We start from the raw sequence: 14172 nt of genomic DNA, 5'->3' as shown, positions 1-14172 counted from the left end.
ATATCAGGCTTAAACCTGAAATAACCATTGCGGTTACGCTAACATACGCAGAAGACACGGCGGTCTTAGCTTTCCATGAATATCCAGCCGTAGCATCAATGAACCTACAAACATGCCTAAATCAAATACAAATCTGTCTGACGACATGGCGTATTAAAGCCAATGAAACAAAACCCACTCATATAACTTCCGTAGAAGAACATGTTCGCCAGTCTATATCAACAATTGTCAATTTTCGTAAGCAGGAGATGCTAAATATCTTGGTATACACCTAGATCGACGCCTAAGTTGGAAGAAGCACATACTCGCCAAATGAAAACAACTCTACTAAATGTATTGGCTTATCGGGTACAAATCTAAGTTATAATTATATAACAAGATATTACTGTGTAATTCTATACTCAAGCCTATTTGGTCATATGGAATTCAACTATGGGAACCGCTAACAAGTCTAATATATTCATTATACAACGGTTCCAAATTAAAGTGTTGCGTGCCACTATCGATGCTCGATACAAACATAACAAATTCTTATTTTCCTCTGGGCAAATGGTGGAACTAATAAGAGTAAAGAAATAATAATAAAAAAATTCAATTGCATCACTTCACATATATGTAAGCATTTTTACATAATATTAATTATGTTGACTATAATGTAAGGTAAAAAAAACAGTATTGTGAAAGTATGTCTATTACGAGTGCGAAAATATCAGAGGAATATTTATAGAATGTAAGTGAGCTTTTGTTCTTTCATGCATATGACCAATATGATGCGCTTTAGACGAGTGACTGTCAGTGTAGAGCGTCGCTGGCACACTTACACCTCACCGAGCTCTATCAAAGCTTATTCGCCTTTTGATAGTTCATCGTTAGAGAATTATAAGGCCGCTTAATATATACCGGAATTCCATTTTTCCGCTCCAAATAACGACGCTTTCTCTAGACAAATCCCTTCGGTCTGGACAATAGTTTAGCTTGTCGAATTTGATTACGATAATATGGAAAAGTAGAAGTTTTGTCGGAGTTTTCTAAAACAAGTTTTGTTCAGTAAATGGTGGCATTATTTGAAATAAGGTTTATCTCAATAACGAATACAAGAACATTGTATCCTATTATAATAAAACAAATTGCGTCACCCACGCCACACCTATAGTCTATTCAAAATTTTATTAGTAATGAGTTCTGGATATTTGTGACGTCGAAACATTACAATGTTGCCGCATCAACTCTGAGCTTTAGTTCAGTTTGGCTTTGATATACAAGAAAGTTCTAATCTAAATAAAATAATTGAACCAAAATGTTATCAAATATAATTTATTTTAGCATTATAGTAGAGGTAGAGTTTCTAGGCGCGTTTTTTATGTAATGTTATACCTCTGGAGGCCTCATCGACTTAATTAACAATTGTAAATCTGAGAAACGTATTTTAATTTTATTCGAGAGCATATTTCCTTTTTACGTTTACGTTTCTACGTTCTTGTTTCCTTCGATGGTGTGTTTACTTGGCAAGTCATCTTGGTATCAATATATTTTTATTTCTTCTGCTACTGCCTGTGGACACCATTCTTGATAAAATTAATCACTGAATTCTGTCTAATGCATTTATTATATCTACAAAACAGTTAGTATTCATTCTCTCCTCATACGTTTTACTACTACATTCTCTAACCTATTGCTTATGTTTAATTTTGAACAATTACAAGCATACCTGTGCACACAAACCTTTCACGCCCTACAATATCATTTTCTATAGTTATATTCAATTAAATATATGAATACCTTTAGTTGTCATCACTTTCATCACTCTGTCTCAGGAATTTCTAGCATTGCACTGCATTATCACATATTCTGAAAGTTTCCTTCAGTTACTTTCACTTTACGACTCACTGTTCTATTCACTAAACTGTTAATTTCTAATCTGTCTAAAACATGTTCACGATTCCACCATTTATCAATTACTTCCTTTGTATGTCTTATCGAGTTCATTTAAACCGAAGGTGTTATGGTTGACAATACTTCCTTCTACATATTCAAACAGTTTTTGATGGAATATCGTTCTCAACCAGCAATATATCTGCAATTAACTACTAATAAATATAATGAACAACAAAACCCAATTAAATGCTGTTATAATTTTTACCTTTTTCCATCAATTTTTATTGTCTTTACACTTTTTTTGTTACTGTCTTGCCAAGAGTGCCACAATTCTTTTATTAAATTATGTTTATATCGATAAAATAGTTTTTGTACTTACAGTTCACATGGTCTTTAAGATGGTCAAGATTCGTCCGTCACTTTGTATGTAGATGGGTTTTTTGCGTTTATCTAACGTATTAATCTTCATTTTGTAAGCGGTGTTATTCACAGTACCTACAGTAATATTTAGCACGCCAGCAACCCGCTAAAAACATTTTCAATAAAAGTGTTGGGACTTTAATATTATTTAATTATTATTATTTAATATCATCAATAATTATCTCTCTAACGGAATTTACCGGCAAAGGGGGACCTCCGTTACCTCGTTCCTTTTCGATATAACCTATTAAAGCCGCAATCAATTTGTGACCCTGAATATGTATTGTTGTCGGCATTTTCAAACAAAATAATATGATAGCCACTTAAACTTTATCAAAATAAAGTAAAGGGCTTAAATGATGTTTGCCGGTAGTAATTATAACTATTATTCTGAATAATTTAGCGTACATCTAACAACCGGACGGCGACCAGCTGTCAGACGTATGCAAAATTATTGAAAGCAATAGTGATAAAAGGTTTTAACTCTTACCTATAAATTATTATAATTAACTGTAGTTTTTAGATATAATATAATGTTAAAATAAATTATATTTGGTAACATTTTTGTTGAATTATTTTAGAATGTTTTTGTATGTTAAAGACAAACTGAATTAAAACTCAGAGTTGTTGTGGCAACATTGTGATGTTTTGAGGTCACAAATATCCACAACGCATTACTAAAAAACTTTGAATAGACTATATTTACATTGACTTACATGGTACATGGCCTTTGCTCGCTTGGATATCTTTTATCTGTAGTAAAATTACTTGTGAGTGCCGTTGTGTCTTTGTCCATCGCCTTGCCTTTGATGATTGTCTGTACTATGTTATTCTTATCCCAATTTCCATTCTACAACTAGATATATATTATTATATGGAATAGGTTTTGATGTTCGCAAATTCCATTAAAATATAAAAATCAACAGTTTTTCTGAGGAACCAGTGAAAAATACGCATTCATATATTGATATAGGTTGTTTCTAGGTGATTTGCCGAAGTGGTGTTCATTTACTTATGTAACTCCTTGCTAAGATTTAGGTTCTTTTTACATTTATGTATCCAGCAAGGTTTCTCTCGTAATCACCTTTCATGTTTCCATTATATTCTTTCGAATTCTTCTTGTGTTTTATTGGTGTTTTGGTAGTTATACATCGTCTTTTTTCATCATTTGATTGAGATCCTGAATATATCTCTAGTTCAATCAAAATATCTTTTCCTAAAACTGAAATCCTCTTAAACAATTGAATCGTTTACTTCGTGTATTCCAGTTTTTAGAATATTGTTGCAGCAAAGTTTCAAGCACTCTAATCTGGTTCAAGACTTGCTTATCGTATTCCCCGGAATTATGAAAAAGTTTTAGGCAACAAGAAATTTTGACTCTTGATCTGTTCTGCCTGGTTTCGGCATTTTCAATCAGAGTAATAATAAGCAGCGATTTGAAATTTATCAAGACAAAGAAAGCACTAAAACAATGTTAGCCGGTTTAAAATCTGTAGGAATTATAATTCATATTTTGAATCATTTGGCAGACGAGTGACAACTTTTGTAGACTGGTTCGGTTCCCTGTTCCAACTTGTCGTCAGACAGCATTATGTGTCCTTTTAACTAGAATAATGAAATGGAAAGTATTGTCTGATTCTAATACAAATTTACAAATTGCGGTAGGCATTTCAATAAATACCTTGGTCACGTGAGTTCATAGTTATTTTGAATAGACTCTAGAAATGTTTACAAAAAGGTCCATTTTTTTTTGGGTTTGTTCCACAACAATTTATAAAATTAGTATTACTAATTTAGAACATACTGCTAGTTATTCATACTATACCCACGTATTCTCGTATTGTCTGGTGCAAATTTTCTCTCTAAAGTAATAACTAAATATAAAAGCTAATTGAAGAATAATGTGGGCATAATATTATCCTAAAACAAATAATCTAATCACTCCTCTAGAAAGCATTAACGTTTGGACACCGGTACTGAAATTACTGGCAGGGATATGAGACGGGCATGCGCAGAGTAAAGTATTGGCGACCTTTACATTTTGCATTACATATTCATTAAACATGAATGAAATGAGATATGAAATTTCATATGAAAAAAATATTCTCATTGATGATAATATATGCTAAATGATATTTAGATGTAACAATTACAAAGGTTTTGCAATATTATTCCTAATACAATATCGTGTTCAGGATGCTCCACACAATTTATTGTATTAAAAAACACCAGTATTTGCTGGTATTAAATGTTACAAAGGTGTGTTGTATTCTTATGTTAAGTCTTGTACATAATATTGGTATCAAATTAAATAAAGATATTGTCACATTAAATTAAAATACCTCGCAAACTTTGTTAGGCCACGTCTATCATATTTTGAGTGTGAGTATATGTAGAGTGTTCTTTAAATAAAGCTGTAATTAAACAAATGTTATAATACTTCAGTTCTATTTGGGAAACATTAAAAAATTATATTTTTCCCAGTCAAATAGACATTCTATCTTTATTAAATAATGGTCTTCTACATTTGGCTTTAATAGTCAGTGTGTCTAAAATGCAAACTACGAACCTATTAGATGTTATTATTAAAGTAATTAAGTTTTTCCAGGTATAGAGCAGGATACCTTGGGAAATAATGCATTCTATACGAGCTAAGTGGCTCGTAGAGAACACGACACAACAGATGGGTGTATATCAAAATTCTAAAAAATGCTACTGCTCCAGAAAATATTTAAAAATTCTAGTAAATACTACAGAATATATCTAATTACAGAATTATTCTAAATACTCAATATTTCGATCGAATGAATGGAGATGTATTAAAATAATTTAAGTAATTACTTCAAAATTTCTTCTATATTCCCTATATTTTGTGATAAAGACGTACTTAAAGCGAAGGGTGAATATCGCAGGCTATTCCGGGCAACTTGGTCATAAATTAGTCCATTATATATTTTATATAATTTGGACACTTATTATATATACGAAATAAAATATTATAAAACAATTAAAATTAAAAATAAGAATACAAAATTGTACAGCAAATATGTTACTACATCGTAACGGATGGTCTATCTTATAATATATTTAAATACATACTACTAAATACAACTAAATAGCTCATCTAAAGATACTTTTTTAACGCAGATACCACAATAAATAGCGAAACGAACCTCTCTCGACGAGTGTTGCGTCTATTAATACTTGATTTTTATTCGATTTCAATTTGATTATCCTTAATGGAACATTGATTTGCTTTTTAGTGCCGCCAGAGATCAGCTACGTGTCCTCGAATGGACGAATGGAGGTAAAAAAGGGCACGTCCGTTCACTTAGAGTGCCGGGCCTCGGGCAATCCCGTGCCGAAAATCACTTGGTCACGGAAAAACAATCTTTTACCGGGCGGGGATCAGACGGCCATCACATCCGTTCTGGTTCTCGACAGGGTGGACAGACATCATGCCGGAATTTATCAGTGTACGGCCAGCAACGGGATAGGAGAAGATGCCATACAGCAGATATTCCTCCACGTATTGTGTGAGTATAATTTTTTTTATTTTCAGAATTTGCTATGAGGGCTATTTGCTATTTATATTATAAGTTACTACTAAGGGGACTGGAGATTTTTTTAATGTGTTTATATGTTTTTAATAGTCATTGTCGACTAACTTACAATTTATCTCTACAGTGACTTAAAACTAGGTATTTATCTACAAAGACCTTCTAGAATTAACCTACTTAGGGCTTACTTATTCTCTAATAAAATAAATATTAGCTTAGCTAGAGTTTTTATCATTTAATGCCTGTCGCTATACAACCGCACATTATCACAGGGTTTGCTTCTCTTGAGTCTGTGTCCTAACTCAATGTTGTCTAAAAGTTGTAGTACTTCGGATTATTTTCTAATCTTGTTCGAAGATCTCGCTGTAAGTCATTGTACCAGTAGTATCTCAATACATTTACAATACTTCTTAGGACTTTATGCTGAAGGACTAGTTATTTTGATACTACTTCTCGCAGCGCATCTCTATAACAGGCTTTCATAGGCCCATAAGGGTGCTTCTTCGAGATTGTCTTCAATAGTACGTAGTAGTACGTCGCAGTATCATCAGAAAATGTATCCATAGTAACATTTTTTATTTGCGATATGTCGCATATATAAAGTAGGTAAACAACAAGGCCAAAAATACCGCCAAACACTGTGGATCATCTGCTTTTGTGTATTTCATTGTTGATTATACTTCTTCTTGTTTAACCCTAAACATTTTGCCCAAAATGTAAGTCTTTAAGAGTTCAACATATTAGTTTGACAACATTTTATGGATTTTAAGCATGATTCTCTTACGCTAGACTTTATCGAAGGTTTGCGCTACGTCTATAAATTTAGCTCGGCAAATATTTTCCCTTCGTAGGGTTTTTCACTCGCTGCTCGTTAGATTAAATTAATTTTCGTTTGGTTTAAAGATTCATTTCAAATTGTTGGCGACTGCTTCAGCTTTTTGTGGATGGTTGCATGCTCAATTTGCCCAAAGGGATTTTAGAGGTGAATTTGATTGGTTAGGAGTTGCAGATAGATTTTCACTTTTGATTTCCAATATTTCCTTTTATGTTATATTGTTTAATTAATTTTTATGTGCAGGTGCTCTACTATGCTATTGTGTTTCTATTAGTATAAATTTTCTCGTAGTGTTCGATTTTAGGTTAGTACTTGCTAAATTTCTTTGTGATAATTGATTCCTTTGGGTTTCCTTTTAGTTCCAGGTGTGTTATTCCAAGCATCTTGCTGGATAACTACAACAAGGATTTCTGCTTTTGAGTTTAATTGTTCAGTTATCTTGAGTGGTTTATCTAGGTATTGCGATTGCCGAATTATTCTGCAAATCGTTCTTAGTGTGTTCGCTTATTTGTTGGTGTCACTGGTGAATGATCTAAACTGAAGCTAAATGTATAGCTTCTACTTTCATATAGTTTCTTATAAAATGTTAGTCTTGTCGTTGACCTTCTGTTGACATGTAGTAACATCGTTGTTCAGCAACATCTTTATGCAAATGAGTACAATTAACTGTTGTCAATCTAGGCCTCCATATTGAATTTTTGACATTTAAGGCGCCATAAATTACTAATTGTTTCCATAATTTGTTTAGTGCGTTCAGGCAATTTTTATTTCTCGATTGTATCTTCTAGTGTAGTAAGTTAACTACACCTAACTTGCCTAAGGTAAGTTACACCTAGTATAATTCTGTATCTGATTGAACTAATTCGCTGAACTAAATCCCGTTAATTGATTTTCTATTGACCTGAGTCCTGTTTCTTCATAGTTATACATATTTTAATTATTAATTCTTATTCGCTTTTCTTATGGTATTAGCTGGATGTGTCGTATGGTAAACTAAATATCCCCTAAATTTAATTAAATAATCTAAATTTGACAGATCGGTATCATATAGACAGACACTTATTTTTTGTAATTCCAAATATGCCTGTATTAGAGTTTGCTGCTACTGAATCCCATTAAAGGCAATTTTTCGAATTGTATGCTAGTGCTGGTTGAATCTTATAAACGAAACGAAATCCTTTAAATGTCTGTCAAGATCTCAGTCAGTACATATCACAGTCTGACATAAACCCACCGTATTTTTTCGAATAACCATCCATTAATAGCACTATAATAGCATCTTAAGCACATATTACGCCTGTGTTGTTATAAAACTTTTACAGGAATATTAGGAAAGTGACTTGATACGAAAAAGACGATCTATAACTATCATTTCTATGATTTAGCCAGCGCCTACAACTCATAAAGCATGGCCATGTTAACGGGACTGCCAACAAATTTAAAAAATCTTCAATACCAGAATGTTTCTAATAATATTCCAAATATTTTTATTTTATTATAATGTGTCAGCGAGTTTCCATTGTGGGTTGATTTTGGTCCCTATACATAATATAACTACACTGTACAGAGTCAAGCGTGACATGATTGCAGATTTTGAGTTGTCGAAACTAAAATAAAACATTCTTGAATCCAGCCCACTGATCTAGCATTTTTACTTATATTGAGAATATTTAGAGTGGAGTTATATAAGAATAAATAATAAGTTTTTTTTTTGTATCTGTATTATGTCAGTTTGGTTATATGTATTATGTTAGACATATAATTATTGTTTTATGGGCCCTCATTAAACACTAGTTTGCATTGATTTTTGGCCAAATCATTGGGTTCGATTTATCTTTAGATACTTGGGCACTCTGATCCTCCATTTCTTCAATAATGTGTTCATCTTGCATTTTAAGAGGCTTTTGTAAAATTTTTCCGAGTTATACTCATGTCGCTATACTTATCTAATATAAATTGCATTCCGATGACATTTGAGAGTTTTTAAGCTTTTGTGAACCTTTGGTGCTAAAAATTATAAGTCCACCTCTGTTTTTATTTTTATTTTTCTGCTGAAGCTCTAGAATTTGAGTTGAGCGGTGGGATAAACGGTTCGTTATGATAGAGAACCACAACAGATATATAAATATTAAAACAAGCCTTGACTTTGCTAGCAGATTCTTATTTTTATTGCTTTGACAAAAGCTCCCTGTGTCTATCCCACCATATCCAGCATATAGACTGGACCAACGAAAGACAACGAATGGGTTTGTTGGGATATATGCAGGTCTGTTCGGATGGTTTGACGTCCAACGAGGGATTGTTGGTATTCGCTTGAAATCCGTAGAGTCTCAATAACATCAAAATAAATTAATAGAATTGGCGAATGCGGTGTGGACTGTGTATGTAACTTATAAACGCCGTTGCCATAGAAAAATACGAATTCACGCCCAACAAATGGTTACTCGTGACAACAAATGCGTGTGTTTCATCGAAAGCCAGCGATTTTTCGGTATCCAACGCCGAATCTCATTCCTTGTTGGAACTTGACATGATATTTTCACACGTATCACTTGAAAATTATATTCTTCATAAATAATTGGTGTCATGTATCTGCCAGTTTGGAAACTTATCGAGCGATGTACCAAACACCCTTAAACTTAGAAGTTAGACAAAACTTAGTAAATTACATTTGTAAATATAAGATATCTAAATATAATAACTGAAAACTAAGCTTTTTAGGAAATGGCTTTCTCCCTTTTTTAAATACCAGCATATTTTATTAGATACGCTTATTATTTATTTATTACTTGTCTTTTGTATTAGGATTAATTCATACGCAAAATGGATAAGTTAGATGCATTTATCAAAACGAAACTACATTATATTAATTTGAGCTAAAGTTAATACAAGTCGAAAGGGATCTCCAATTTCTATGATAACTTCTGATTCTAACTGGTAAAAACAACTTTAGATTACACATCATAGACTATTGCACCATATATTATAAATAAACATGTATTGTATCTTGTATCTCATTCGGTAGAAGTAAATTATTTGGATGTATTTTTTTAATAGATCACAATGTAATAATTCATCGTTTTCACTCCTTGCCTAAACGTTTTAACACACTTAATAAAAATAAACATTGTATTGTATCTTGGATATCATTCGGTTGAAATACGTTATGTAGATGTCATTTTCTAATAGATCACAATATAATAATTCATTGTTTTCACTTCTTGCCTAAACGTTTTAACACACTTAATAAAAATAAACATTGTATTGTGTCTTGTATCTCATTCGGTAGAAGTAAATTATTTAGATGTCATTTTCTAATAGACCACAAAGTAATAATTCATTGTTTTCACTTCTTGCCTAAACGTTTTAATACACTTAATAAAAATAAACATGGTATTATATCTTGTATCTCATTCGGTAGAAGTAAATTATTTAGATGTATTTTGCTAATATATCACAATGTAATAATTCATCGTTTTCACTCCTTGCCTAAACATTTTAACACACTTAATAAAAATAAACATTGTATTGTATCTTGGATCTCATTCGGTTGAAATACGTTATGTAGATGTCATTTTCTAATGAATCGCAATATAATAATTCATTGTTTTCACTTCTTGTCTAAACGTTTTAATACACTTAATAAAAATAAACATTGTTTTGCATCTTGTATCTCATTCGATAGAAATAAGTTATGTAGATGTCATTTGCTAATAGATCAAAATGTAATAATTTATTGTTTTCACTTCCTGCCTAAACGCTTTAACACACTTAATAAAAATAAATATTGTTTTTTATCTTGTATCTCATTCGGTAGAAATAAATTATTTAGATGTCATTTTCTAATAGATCACAATGTAATAATTCATTTTTTTTATTTCTTGCCTAAACGTTTTAACACACTTAATAAAAGTAAACATTGTATTGTATCTTGTATCTCATTTGGTAGAAGTAAATTATTTAAATGTCATTTTCTAATAGATCACAATGTAATAATTCATTGTTTTCACTTCTTGCCTAAACGTTTTAATACACTTAATAAAAATAAACATGGTATTATATCTTGTATCTCATTCGGTAGAAGTAAATTATTTAGATGTATTTTGCTAATATATCACAATGTAATAATTCATTGTTTTTACTCCTTGCCTAAACATTTTAACACACTTAACAAAAATAAACATTTTATTGTATCTTGGATCTCATTCGGTTGAAATACGTTATGTAGATGTCATTTTCTAATGAATCGCAATATAATAATTCATTGTTTTCACTTCTTGTCTAAACGTTTTAATACACTTAATAAAAATAAACATTGTTTTGCATCTTGTATCTCATTCGATAGAAATAAGTTATGTAGATGTCATTTGCTAATAGATCACAATGTAATAATTCATTGTTTTCAGTTCCTGCCTAAACGTTTTAACACACTTAATAAAAATAAATATTGTTTTGTATCTTGTATCTCATTCGGTAGAAATAAATTATTTAGATGTCATTTTCTAATAGATCACAATGTAATAATTCATTGTTTTTATTTCTTGCCTAAACGTTTTAACACACTTAATAAAAGTAAACATTGTATTGTATCTTGTATCTCATTTGGTAGAAGTAAATTATTTAAATGTCATTTTCTAATAGATCACAATGTAATAATTCATCGTTTTCACTTCTTACCTAAACGTTTTAACACACTTAATAAAAATAAACATTGTATTACATCTTGTATCTCATTCGGTAGAAGTCAATTATTTAGATGTATTTTTCTAATAGATCACAATGTAATAATTCATCGTTTTCACTCCTTGCTTAAACGTTTTAACACACTTAATAAAAATAAACATTGTATTGTATCTTGTATCTCATTCGGTTGAAATACGTTATGTAGATGTCATTTTCTAATAGATCACAATATAATAATTCATTGTTTTCACTTCTTGCCTAAACGTTTTAACACACTTAATAAAAATAAACATTGTATTGTATCTTGTATCTCATTCGGTAGAAGTAAATTATTTAGATGTCATTTTCTAATAGATCACAATGTAATAATTCATCGTTTTCACTTCTTGCCTAAACGTTTTAACACACTTAATAAAAATAAACATTGTATTGTATCTTGTATCTCATTCGGTAGAAGTAAATTATTTAGATGTCATTTTCTAATAGACCACAAAGTAATAATTCATTGTTTTCACTTCTTGCCTAAACGTTTTAATACACTTAATAAAAATAAACATGGTATTATATCTTGTATCTCATTCGGTAGAAGTAAATTATTTAGATGTATTTTTCTAATATATCACAATGTAATAATTCATCGTTTTCACTCCTTGCCTAAACATTTTAACACACTTAATAAAAATAAACATTGTATTGTATCTTGGATCTCATTCGGTTGAAATACGTTATGTAGATGTCATTTTCTAATGAATCGCAATATAATAATTCATTGTTTTCACTTCTTGTCTAAACGTTTTAATACACTTAATAAAAATAAACATTGTTTTGCATCTTGTATCTCATTCGATAGAAATAAGTTATGTAGATGTCATTTGCTAATAGATCACAATGTAATAATTCATTGTTTTTAATTCCTGCCTAAACGTTTTAACACACTTAATAAAAATAAATATTGTTTTGTATCTTGTATCTGATTCGGTAGAAATAAATTATTTAGATGTCATTTTCTAATAGATCACAATGTAATAATTCATTGTTTTTATTTCTTGCCTAAACGTTTTAACACACTTAATAAAAGTAAACATTGTATTGTATCTTGTATCTCATTTGGTAGAAGTAAATTATTTAAATGTCATTTTCTAATAGATCACAATGTAATAATTCATCGTTTTCACTTCTTACCTAAACGTTTTAACACACTTAATAAAAATAAACATTGTATTACATCTTGTATCTCATTCGGTAGAAGTCAATTATTTAGATGTATTTTTCTAATATATCACAATGTAATAATTCATCGTTTTCACTCCTTGCCTAAACGTTTTAACACACTTAATAAAAATAAACATTGTATTGTATCTTGGATCTCATTCGGTTGAAATACGTTATGTAGATGTCATTTTCTAATAGATCACAATATAATAATTCATTGTTTTCACTTCTTGCCTAAACGTTTTAACACACTTAATAAAAGTAAACATTGTATTGTATCTTGGATATCATTCGGTAGAAGTAAATTATTTAGATGTCATTTTCTAATAGATCACAATGTAATAATTCATCGTTTTCACTTCTTGCCTAAACGTTTTAACACACTTAATAAAAATAAACATTGTATTTTATCTTGTATCTCATTCGGTAGAAGTAAATTATTTAGATGTCATTTTCTAATAGACCACAAAGTAATAATTCATTGTTTTCACTTCTTGCCTAAACGTTTTAATACACTTAATAAAAATAAACATGGTATTATATCTTGTATCTCATTCGGTAGAAGTAAATTATTTAGATGTATTTTGCTAATATATCACAATGTAATAATTCATCGTTTTCACTCCTTGCCTAAACATTTTAACACACTTAATAAAAATAAACATTGTATTGTATCTTGGATCTCATTCGGTTGAAATACGTTATGTAGATGTCATTTTCTAATAGATCACAATGTAATAATTCATCGTTTTCACTTCTTGCCTAAACGTTTTAACACACTTAATAAAAATAAACATTGTTTTGCATCTTGTATCTCATTCGGTAGAAATAAGTTATGTAGATGTCATTTTCTGATAGGTCACAATGTAATAATTCATTGTTTTTACTAACTGCCTAAATGTTTTAACACACTTAATAAAAATAAACATTGTTTTGCATCTTGTATCTCATTCGGTAGAAATAAGTTATGTAGATGTCATTTTCTGATAGACCACAATGTAATAATTCATTGTTTTTACTTACTGCCTAAACGTTTTAACACACTTAATAAAAATAAATATTGTTTTGTATCTTGTATCTCATTCGGTAGAAATAAATTATTTAGATGTCATTTTCTAATAGATCACAATGTAATAATTCATTGTTTTTATTTCTTGCCTAAACGTTTTAACACACTTAATAAAAGTAAACATTGTATTTTATCTTGTATCTCATTCGGTAGAAGTAAATTATTTAGATGTCATTTTCTAATAGATCACAATGTAATAATTCATCGTTTTCACTTCTTGCCTAAACGTTTTAACACACTTAATAAAAGTAAACATTGTATTACATCTTGTATCTCATTCGGTGGAAGTAAATTATTTAGATGTATTTTTCTAATATATCACAATGTAATAATTCATCGTTTTCACTCCTTGCCTAAACGTTTTAACACACTTAATAAAAATAAACATTGTATTGTATCTTGGATCTCATTCGGTTGAAATACGTTATGTAGATGTCATTTTCTAATAAATCACAATATAATAATTCATTGTTTTCACTTCTTGCCTAAATGTTTTAACACACTTAATAAAAATAAAC

The 14172-nt window shown here is 30.1% G+C and overlaps 1 protein-coding gene across 1 annotated transcript in view; it reads left to right on the top strand.

Moving 5' to 3' along the window:
* LOC143199104 (limbic system-associated membrane protein) overlaps positions 1–14172 on the top strand; it is a 565114-nt gene that overhangs the window by 221706 nt on the left and 329236 nt on the right. Inside the window, exon 4 of the mRNA XM_076408852.1 lies at positions 5559–5831. Coding sequence (XP_076264967.1) covers positions 5559–5831 — 273 coding nt within the window. The remainder of the gene's footprint in view (positions 1–5558; positions 5832–14172) is intronic.

This window comes from Rhynchophorus ferrugineus, unplaced genomic scaffold, assembly GCF_030347505.1.
Source record: "Rhynchophorus ferrugineus isolate W39M unplaced genomic scaffold, kcgeb_rfMv2 rfM6, whole genome shotgun sequence".
NCBI classification, from domain to species: Eukaryota; Metazoa; Arthropoda; class Insecta; order Coleoptera; family Curculionidae; genus Rhynchophorus; species Rhynchophorus ferrugineus.
This window is presented reverse-complemented; position numbering and strand designations above follow the sequence as displayed.